Consider the following 10,426-nt stretch of genomic DNA (forward strand, 5'->3'; position numbering starts at 1 on the left):
TCTAGCACCTTTCCCGGGTTCTGTGTTTAGGGGTGCTGTGTTTAGGGGACGCGCGGCAGAGTGTCGTAGCAGAAAGACAAAAGCCCCTCTCCAGCCGGTTCCCTGTTCCGCTTTTCATCCTTGTGCTCAGGACCACCTCGCCGCTGTCTCAACCTCTCTCCCGTCCCCCCAGGACATGGCCCAAACTGCCCCGGCCTTTTCCACTCAAACTGCTACCGGCCCCGCCGCCTGACCAGCTGCGCCACAAGACTGGTGATGCCCCGACGTAACCAAATCTGCGTCGCCAACCCCAGTAGCCCAAAGGGGCACTTCCCGATGCCCGCGTACCTTCTATGCCAGGTCTCCACGTATGGGCGGGTGGTGGGGAGCTGCTGGCCGGCCAGAGATGTCTGTTCTGGGGCGCACAAGCAGGTGCGCACGCTCTCTGCAGCCGACCGGCTTGGCGCTCGGCCGGGTGGCTACCAGGACTGGCGCGCGCAGCCGCGGGGGCACAGGCGCCGAGGTCCGAGAGGTCCGGCAGCCAGGACCTGGGTTCCAGGCTCCGAGCCCCTTGAGTGCCGCGCGGTGCGATTTTTTTACCCCCCCTTCCCAGGAGCCGGCGGCCTCCGAGCTTTCACCCAATCCCATTCGGATTACTTTCCGCACATTGCAACAGTGTCGTTACGGCGCGGTGGCTCTGGCTTTGTCAAAGTTTGCGCGCGCACTTGCTAGGAGCACGTTTTAGGTGCCGGCCAAGGCCAGCGCTTTTGCTAGGAGTGAAAAAGTGTGGAACACAAGTGACTTACCGGTGCCAGTTGGGTGTGCGGAGCTCCGAATCTGAAGCGCATCCAGGATTCAGTCGCGGGTCAGTGGCACCAGCTCAGAGACCCAAGGCTGTCTCCAGCAGGGCGCAAAATGCGCCCGCCGTCCAACAAGCCTGTGATCTCCGGGGCACCCCTGGCGCCCTGGGGAAGTTTGGGGGCCCCTCGCCACCTCGCCCCTGCTTGATTCCCCCATCCCTGGGCTGGCCAACCGATCCCACGTTCTTCCCGCGGTCCTCCCAACCCACGTCCCTTCTCCCTCGCGCCCTCCCGTCTCCCCTCACCGCCCTCCGGACCCCGATTGAGCAATGGGCAACTAACCTGAATCAAAGAAAACAAGGAGAATCTGGACGGCGTCGTCCATTAGTGACGCCGGATGGGGATGGGTCCCCTCTTGGAAGGGGACTCCGGAGATGGGTCGCGGCGGGCGGACTTCCGCGGCTTGCAGCGGCGCTGCTGCTTGCTCTCCTCCGCTCTGGGTTCTTCGGTCTCCTCGGGGTCCCGCGGGTCCTTTTCCTCAGGCTGGGGCTCCTCCCCCTCGGTGGGGCGCTGGGGCTCCTGAGTGCTGGGCTGCGCGCGGCTCGGGGAGGCGTCGGGGCTTCGCAACTTCAGCGCGTGCAGACGCTCAGTGAGAGACTGGCCGAAGGTGGGGCGCTGGGGCACCACGGGGCCGCGCTCGTCCTCAGGCTCGGTCTCGGGCTCAGTGGTGGGGGCGGTCTCGGGCTCGGTCTCCAAGTCGGTCTCGAGTTCGGACTCGGTCTCCGTCTCGCTCTCGGTCTCGTAGTCGAACTCTTCCTCGTACTCAAGACACTCGGGGATGGACAGGTCGAGGTCGGAGTCGGCGTCCTCGCTCTCGTGGTCAGACTCGGGGGGCTCGGGGATCACCTGGGCAGCGGAGCGGTGGTGGGCGTTAAGGAAGCTCCGGCGCTGCTGGGCAGCTGCGCGCTGCTGGGCGCGAGCGTTGGAGGTGGCCAGGGCGCGGAGGAGCGCGATGGAGCAGGAGAGCCAGAGGAGCGCGGTGGCTGCTCGGCGGCCGATGGGCGGGCACAGGTCGTTGTAGCTGTGGCGAGCTCGGCGCCACTGCTGAGCCCGGGACCTACGATCCATCCTCAGGCGCACCCCGAGAGGCCGACCTGCTCCCTGGCTCTGCAGAGAGCGGCTCCGACGCGCCTGGGCTGCGGAAGCCGAGGAGCGGTACACCTTTCAAGATGAGAAGCTGGGTCCGAAGATCCCAGCTCCACCTGAGCCCGAAGGCGGAAAAAAAAAGAAAAGAAAAGAAAAGAAAAGAAAAAGCAGCAGCGACTTAAGAACTTTCTAAAGCTCCGCGCCTCTGCCAGCCTCCCTGAGCTAAAGAAGGGCTGAGGGATAGGAGGAGAAAGCTCCTCCCGGGTTCCTCTCACCAAGTCCCAGACTCGAAGCCTGAGACTCGGAGAGGGGCCTCCGCTGTTCCTCTCGCCTGGGAGAGGAAAGAGGAGACTGAGGCTCGGAGAGACGGGCGGAGAGGTTCAGCAAAGTTGCGCGCCCAGACTTCTGCCGGGCATGTGCAGTAGGGAGGCGGGCCCCCCTCCTCGCGAGCTGCGCGGTGGCGCTGAGCCCGTGGCGCAGACCCTGGCGGGCCGGCAGGTGGCAGGAGGGAACTTTGTTTGAAAGGATTGGGGCTGGCGAGGGATGTGGTGGTTGGCGGGCGCTGGAGAAAAAGACCCAGCGAGCTAGCCACAGGTTAGGGTGCCCGGGCGCGGGTCTCCCAGGGTTGCGTCCCCCCTCCCCAAATTCTCCAGGGTGAGGGATACCAGGAGGAAAAGCCCGAAACCCAGTGAAAATCAGACCATGAGATTGCAAATATTTTGGGGGAAATGAAGGATCTAGCTCCTGGCATTTTCCCGAAGGCTTAATGGTTAAGAGGATGGTGACCTGGGGTGGCTATTGGTTTTTGAGAAAACCACCTTTGGCTGATCTGTTCCAGTGAATGTAATTAGGAGTTTAAAAAAACCCAACACCCCCCCACCCTCCCACTTGGTTAAATGGTTTCATGGACCAATAAGAATCTTCCTCAAGAAGTTTCAGCAAAGACCGGGTCATGGTAAGCCTTGGCAAAGCCATTCGTCGGGGGACCACCGTGGGCCTCCACTGGTCATTGGAAGACAGTCATTAGCTTGACCTGGTAGGTAGCAGGAGTCTTTTGTGCAAAGCCACCCTCCACCTCCCGCTAGTCGATACATGCAACCAGTTCTCTGGGGTGGGGGGTGGAGGTGGTCTCCAAATGGTCCCTTATCAAAGAAGTCTCTTTGGGTGATCCCCAAGACTGCTGTTACTTAGACTCTTCAACAGGTAAATTCACTCAACCTGTTTCTATTCAACGCCAACCCCGGGCCACGATCTGTTCTAGGGAGGAGAGTAGAGAACACAAAAGCATGAAATAGAAAAGAATGCTTCTGACTCAAATGTGTTTCCAATCAGAAGATTCGCTTGCTCGAATTCTTCCTGCTCACCAGCATAGTCTACGTCAATGAGTTCTTCGGGAGAAGCGATGGAGTGAATCAGAACAGTAGAGCTAGGGATGGCCAGGCACCACTAGGGGATGTTGTTGAAGCTCAAAGACGACAGAATTGGCGTCCGTCGCTGACGACAGTCCAAGGATGATCTTGGCGCAGGAAAGCCAGCCTTGCAACCTGATGGCTGCTTGTGGGTTGTGAGTGTCTGCAGTCTCAATAGCTCCTGTATCGGGTAGAGAAGGCAGCTGCTGCAGACACACAGGTGCTGCCCGTCAGTGCCGAACCACCTTTGTAGAGACCATGGGAGGGCCAACAAGGTACTGGAGCTGAGTCACAGGCCATGGGCTGGGCTTTCATCTCTCCTTCCGTAGGGAGAACCGTAATGAAGAGACCCCACCTCTCACAACTCTTCGACTTCCCACCCACCTCAAGGTGTCCACCAGGGCATTCCCTAGTGGTGCTGGGGCCTGGTCCGGGAAAAGGCTCACCCCGATGCCGTCTGTCTACACAGAGCTGGTCCTTTACCACTCTGCGGTGTTGAAGTTTTTCTGTCTTCCTTGGGGCGGCAGGTGGACACACTTAGGTGTCCTTGACCTGGCTCCTGGGCCACGTCTGCCCTGTGACTGGTGTCCTGCAAGCTAGTTGGAAACACGACGTCACTGAGTGATCTAATGAAGCGCGATTGCTCCGAGATACTCCTTAAGAAGACTGTTTTGTGTCCATCGGGGCAGAGAGACGGATGGACTCTTGGAAGACCCTAAGACGCAAGTCACCATGTGCTGTATGGGGCTATTGTTAAAAGACGTTGCACAGCGGTATTGGGGGGCGCTGTGTACGCTACCCCTCAGCACCAACTGACTGTGTGGGGGTGGGTGAGAAAGGAGGGGGAGTTCTTCTAAAGATTCTGTAAACATCGCTCTACCTGCTTTCCAATGACCCACACTGGAAGTGTAGAGAATACAAAGACGTCAGTCGAGTGGCTTTTCAGGGCACATCGGAAGGAAAGAGAAATCGGGGAGGACGTGGGTGCTGATAAAGGCCCTTCAATAGAAACTCCTGCCAGCTGTCAGCGCTGCAGTGGCGTATGTCTCTGTAGCATGCCCAAGGCAGTACTCCGGCCTCCAGGTAGAGTGCCTATAATGGCCACAGCGGCTCAGAGCCGAGGCACCCATACAGACACACCGAGATCGCCTGCGTTATTAAAAAAGAAAAATTGTACCTTACATAATACATATTTTTGGACCCAATTCTGCATCAGTAATGCCTTTTCCTTACAAGGTGCATTCTGATCAACCAACGGGCATTTCAGAAACCACCATCAACCCAAGCATTGCGTTGGAGAGCCCCGGCCATGTCGAGTCTCAGACACACTTGAGCATGCGTTCAATACAGGCTCCCGGAGGCTCGGGATGAGTTGGCGGAAATGCCACTGTTCCAACCAGCACTTAGAGCTGCCCAGAGCAAATGGGTCTGTGCAGAGAATGCTCTTTAAAATGCATTACGTGCATGACTTTAAACAGTGCTCGCCGCAGAGCAAATTTCAACCAGGGGCAGGCCAGTGATGGACGGCCTCGGGTGTGAGCAGGCTCGGGGACAAGGGGTTCGCCTGCCTGCCGGCAAATAAAGTGCAGTCATATATCACCTTGGGGAGGAAGGGAGGGAGGTACCCAAACCTGTTGGGCAGGAAAGGGCCGTTCTCCAGCTCATGACTGCAGCGTCACACAATCAGGTTCTTATTGGGATGAATTGTGAAGAATATTGGTTTCAGATTCTGCAAGGATAGTCATGTGGAAGAGTCGTTAAGATTTACAGGAGGCAGGCAGCTCTGATGGGCAAAATTAGAGCCCCCGGGCGAGAGTGACAACAGGTTTCAGCCCAGCCCTGGGAAGAGAATTCCAACAATTAGGACCAGAGCAGCATAGGCTGCTGGGAGGTTGTTGGCTGCTTGTCAGAAGTGGTTTTAAATCAAAGGACAGATGACCACATATTGGAGATGTTTTCCATAGGACTCATGAGCCCGAATCCCCTGCACCTTGGCCTCCGATTCTGTGAGCGGCACCTGGTGGGCCTGGGAGAGGGTCCTGGGGTACTCCTGATGGGCAGGGTCTTCTGCCTTAGCTTCTATTTCAGAGGTGTGGGGCAGGGCGAGTGACTTCTGTGACAGGAAGGAATGTGAGGGTGGCAGTTTGAAGACACGGGCAAACAGGTGGGCAAGCAAGGCTACGACGGACCCAGCCAAGCTTTGATTCGTAGGGCAGAGCTCTGAGCACTTTGCCCCCTGGCTGGCTCACTGGTGGAAGCTATGTCCGTCCACTACCACATTCCCATGGCATCCTCAGAGATTGAAAGTGGGATTGGCTACTTAGCAGCCATGCGCCAAGCCCCCCCCTTGTGCGATCAAGACCCTGTGCCGGCGTTGTAGGGAGAGCAGAGTTATGCAGGTCTCGCCACTCCCGCCCTCCGCCAACCCGCGCCTCGAAGATCAGTGTCCCCGATAGAGAGGAGCAGACCTCAGACATGAGCGGAGCAAGGACTCCCACGCCTCCGGCTTGCCAGACAGGAGGAGGAAGCTGAGTAATGGCAAGGGAGAGTTGATCTGGCGATAATGTTATTGCCTTTGGAGATCTTCCTTTGGTGTGCTGAGCACCACAGGAGAGCTGCCCATCCCTGTGCTGGGGAGGGGGAGGGACACAGGAATCACTTGATATCTCTGAAGACGGGAAGGCTTGCCACAGACAGGTCTCCTAGACACCAACATGTTTTCCAAGACGAGACACGAGATAAGAGCCAGTTCCTGGGCACAGTCCCCTCTGGAAGGTCTTGGCTGGACAGTCCCTGGGAAGCACTGATAGGGGGAGGTATAGGGGAGGCTCCTGAAATGGTCTTCTTGGTAGAAATGAACTGTGCGAGCTGCAAATTGGTCCTACCGCTTGCTGGGGCCATCAGCCAGGCACTGAGAGTTTGGGGTTGGACCTTCCAGCCCTGAAGAGGTCTGGGGGGAACACAGGCATCCGGCTCATTTCTCGGGGGCGTGCTGTTTTGCTGTTTGCGAGGGTCGTCAAACAGCTCCGGACTTTGGGATTGGCAGGAGAGGGGATATCAAGAGCTAAAAGCCAGCAGTAGGGGAAGCATTCTCTTCTCTGTGTGGCTGGCTTGGCCAGGCCACTGTTGGGATTGTCCCCTGCATGTGGGCCGTCAGCTTTAAACGTGAGATGGGTCTGAAGAAGGATTCCTAAGGGCTTGTTAAGGAGCGGGGATCCTTACCTCCAAATTGCACCCTATCCGGGTTCTCCCACTTATGACAACCACCCACCCGCCCACCCACCTCTGCCAGGGGAGGAGCCACTTCTAGGCTTTTGGTCTCTGGACCAAGGTGGCTTCAGGGTCCAGGCCCTCCGTAGAAGGGATGCTGGCTCTCTGCTCTGCCCCAGTGTGTGGACCCTGCGTTGTCTGGTGGACAACAACACTGTTTCCATCCGTCTCCTTGGGCTCTTCCCCATGGCCAGCAGAGACATCCCTGTCCAGCCGTGCCCCAGCCCCCATGGTCCTGCTGTGTCACGTGCCCCCCTCACCAGTGCCCGTGGCCGATGGCAAAGGGGACTCAGCTGTCCAGGACTTTGCGGGCTCGTGATTTTTCTCCTTTTGTTCAGCTCTCTTGGTCACCCCACCTTCTCGACAGCCTCTCAGCATTGTCAGAGAGCCTCGGCAATGTGCCTACCCCCTCACCGAGGCTCTGACTCACCCCTTCAGAAGGCGGGGGCGGGCGGGCGGATGGACGGACGCAGCCAGCCCCGAGGGGAGAAACCTTTGACAGTGTCGCCATTCAGGCCCCCGCTCATAGAAAGCCTTTCAGCTGCAGCCCTTCAAAATATGATTAGACCAATTTTACATGTCTAGTCACTGAGGCTCGGTGGATTGGGCATTTCTATATGTGCAGAGTGAAGTGGAGAATTGAGGCAATTATCATTCAGGCAAATGAGTCTGGGCTTTGTAATCAGCCCAGCCTGATAACTGGGTGGGGGCAGGGAAGCGAGCCCCATCCGCTGTCGCTTCCCTTTGCTTTGCTTTGCACCGGGTTCGAAGGTGCTTGTTTGTTATCCTTGCTTGGCTTGGCTCTGCAGGGACCGTCCAGGGACGGTCTGGTCCTGCCCCGTGGTGGTCGGGTTCATGCTTCCCCTCCGGCGACAGGAGGCCAGGGAACTCTCAACCAATCAGGCTTGCGGTCTGGACCAGTTGCTAATCAAATCAGTCCCATCTCAAGGAAAGTGCACCATGGGGGGCCGGCACTTGGGGGCCCCCCCCCTCAGCCTTTCCTCTCTACTCCTGCCTGCTGCGCGTCTCTCTGCAAGGACGCCAAGGCTGAGACGATCCAGCTCCTAACGGACTCACGATCAGAAGCAGGCATCCTCATGACACAAAGCCAGGAGAGCTGAAGTTCAGGCCTGAGCGACACACGGTGTGAACACTCACTGCGGCTGTCCACTTCTGCAGAGGACATGGACACACGTGCCACCCAAGAAGACAGCCAGGGGCCAACAAACACATGACAAAGTGCTCGAAATCCTTAGCCCAGTGCCCCCGGGGCCAATCTGCTTAGAGCCACCCTGTGTAGGGGGGTCTCCAGGCGCCGGACCGTCCAACTGTATGGCCTCAACTTTGCCCCCTTGGAGCAGCCGGTGGGTGGGCACCTCAGGCCTTGCATTTAGCAGTGCCACCCAGAGCTCATTCGCTATTCAGGAGATGTGCATCAGAAGCAGCGAGAGGGCACTTCACTGCCAGTCACGGCAACTTCTGTGAGTCAGAGAACGGCCAAGGCTGGAGAGGGGGTGGGGAGACTGGAGCCCTCACCCACTGCAGGGGGAGCTGGGAAGCGGGGCCACCACTGGACAGAGCGATGTGCTTCCTGGAGACGGTAGATAATGAAATACTGTTGTGAGGTGCCATCGAGCCGGTCCCGACTCCTGGCGCTCCCCCTGTGTACAGTTAGTGTGACGCACAGCCAAGTTGTGTAGCATCCTCACCATCTCTTTAGGTCCAAGCTCATTGGTGCAGCCAGTGGGTCCCTCCATCCTGCCAAGAGCCTTCCTCATTTGCGCTGCCCTTCCGCTTTACCAACCAGATGTCCTTCTCTGGGGACAGGTCCAAAGTATCTGAGATGGACGTCTTGCCATCCTTGCCTCGAAGGAGCACTCTGGCCATACTTCCAAGACAGCCCTGGTGGCATTCGGTGGTACCTTCAAGATTCGCCTATGGCACCACAGTTGGAATGCATCGATTTGAATGTGGGCGTAGGAGGCCATTGAACATGCCATGGCTTGGGTCAGGTGTACCTTAGTCTTCAGAGTAAATGCCATCTGATCCAGGAATCCCTCTCCCACGTGTCCGTCCTAGAGAAATACTAGCGGTGATAGGAAGATTCGCGTGCACCCGTGCTCACAGCCCCACGTGACTCAATAGCAGGGGTGGAGACAAGCCCCGGGTCCATCGGTGCATGAGGGGAAAAGCCAGCGCCAGCTGTGGTGCACACGCAACGGCATGTGCTGCAACACTGAAGATTGCTACGGACCGCCTCATGGTTTCCACGGACTTGGGAGGCATGGTGCTGGGTCAAGAGCCGGTCACTCTTAGAAAAAGCCGAGGAAAGAGTTACGCACGCACAGGAGAACATTGTCTTCGATGGTGACGGGGAGGGAGCAAAACAATACCCAGACTCTCCCTCCCTCCCTCCCTCTGCCATTGAGCTGACTCCATCATAGCAGCCCTCCACGTAGCCATTGGGGTGACAGGAGAGGTGATATACAGTAAGGGGGAGGTCTGTGCAATCCCCCAAAAGGAAAACAGGAAAAGATACACAGTGGAAAACAATAATAGAAACAAAAAAATAGACCCTTGCTACAGGCGGCGATGGCCACTAGACAGTCCTTCCAGCCATGGCGTTGCCGGAAACCACTCTCAGTGGAGAGCCTCCCCCTTTGTGTGGGCTCCCAGCGTCCCTCCTCACCTAGCTCTGCACCTCGTGAGGGAGGAGGGACGGGCCAAAAAGGACTTCCTTGGTGCCAGTCAGAGTTCTGATTTGGTCTGAGGCAAGTGAGGCGCTGCTCTCAGATCGTAGCTGACTCCACCGGAAATCGGGGTGGCACCTACTTGGGTGCTCAGGATGGTGGGGGCCCCAAGGAAAGAGCCAGGAGAGGAGGGCTCCCATCTGCCCTACCCCCACCAGAATCTCTCCTACCCGCTCCCCAATTAGAGAACAATATGAGCTTAATTAACTGCCAAATTGTGCTTCTGATTACCAGCTCTCCAGGAAATCAGGTGAAGGCAGTGGAGATAGACCTTGAGTAGCTGCAGGAATTAGAGAGGTTGTCACACTGTTAGGAACGCTTTACTTCTCACATCTTGTTACTGTGATTGTGTCTAATGCTGCTTAATTAGTTAAACACGCACACACCTTGTCCTCGGTTACAACGAGAGGGTTTTGAACAACATCCTTGCCCTTGGCGGTTTGCGTTGGGTGAAATTACACCCATATGTGTGTGTGTATGAAAGTGCATGTACACATGTCCGCTGATAGCGAGTCTGTTCCTGTTCAGTTTATTAAATTGTGGCACCTTCCCCTTGGCATGTCCCCATGCTTTGTGCATAGTTTTAACGATCATTGCTCCACACTGTGCTTTGCTGGAGCAAGTGAATGCCTTCACCCTGCCTGCCTGCGACCTTTGCATTCTCGGATGGTTTTGCCCATTAGTTTCTCTGTTTACGTTTAAGAACCATCTTTTTGACCCGGTTCTGTAATGGCCTGGGGATATTTTCTTACCAGAGTTGCAGCCCATCTATGCCCGACACTGGGAAGAGGGTGGTCTTTTGGCCTTCAGCTTCCACCTGAAGTCCGGCTTCCCTCCTCATCCATTTGAGTGTCCTTTCATCTTCCCCATGAAGGATTTGTGTGAACTCTGTAGACGTCTCCACTCTCATCTGTGAAGTTACTTCCTCCAAGGATTTGGGGTTGGGGGTGCAGTCGCGAACGGGTCCCCTTTTCCTACGTGATGTTTTCACCAGGTTTATTAGCGGTTTATAGGAACGTCATGCATTTTTTTTAATGTGTTTGCATTCTTCTTATTGGGCTACTCGTGGAAT

At 56.8% G+C, this 10,426-nt stretch overlaps 1 protein-coding gene across 1 annotated transcript; it reads right to left on the bottom strand.

The window, feature by feature from the left end:
* Positions 1 to 1,134: 1,134 nt before the first annotated feature.
* Positions 1,135 to 2,253, bottom strand: LOC101650626 (neuroendocrine secretory protein 55). Its single transcript, XM_004717131.2, has one exon. It carries the CDS (start codon positions 1,905 to 1,907, stop codon positions 1,164 to 1,166), a length of 744 nt encoding a protein of 247 aa, XP_004717188.1. The 5' UTR covers positions 1,908 to 2,253; the 3' UTR covers positions 1,135 to 1,163.
* Between the last annotated feature and the right edge of the window lie 8,173 nt (positions 2,254 to 10,426).

Source organism: Echinops telfairi, unplaced genomic scaffold (genome assembly GCF_000313985.2).
Source record: "Echinops telfairi isolate 266 unplaced genomic scaffold, ASM31398v2 ScPeMD7_7413;HRSCAF=8451, whole genome shotgun sequence".
NCBI classification, from domain to species: Eukaryota; Metazoa; Chordata; class Mammalia; order Afrosoricida; family Tenrecidae; genus Echinops; species Echinops telfairi.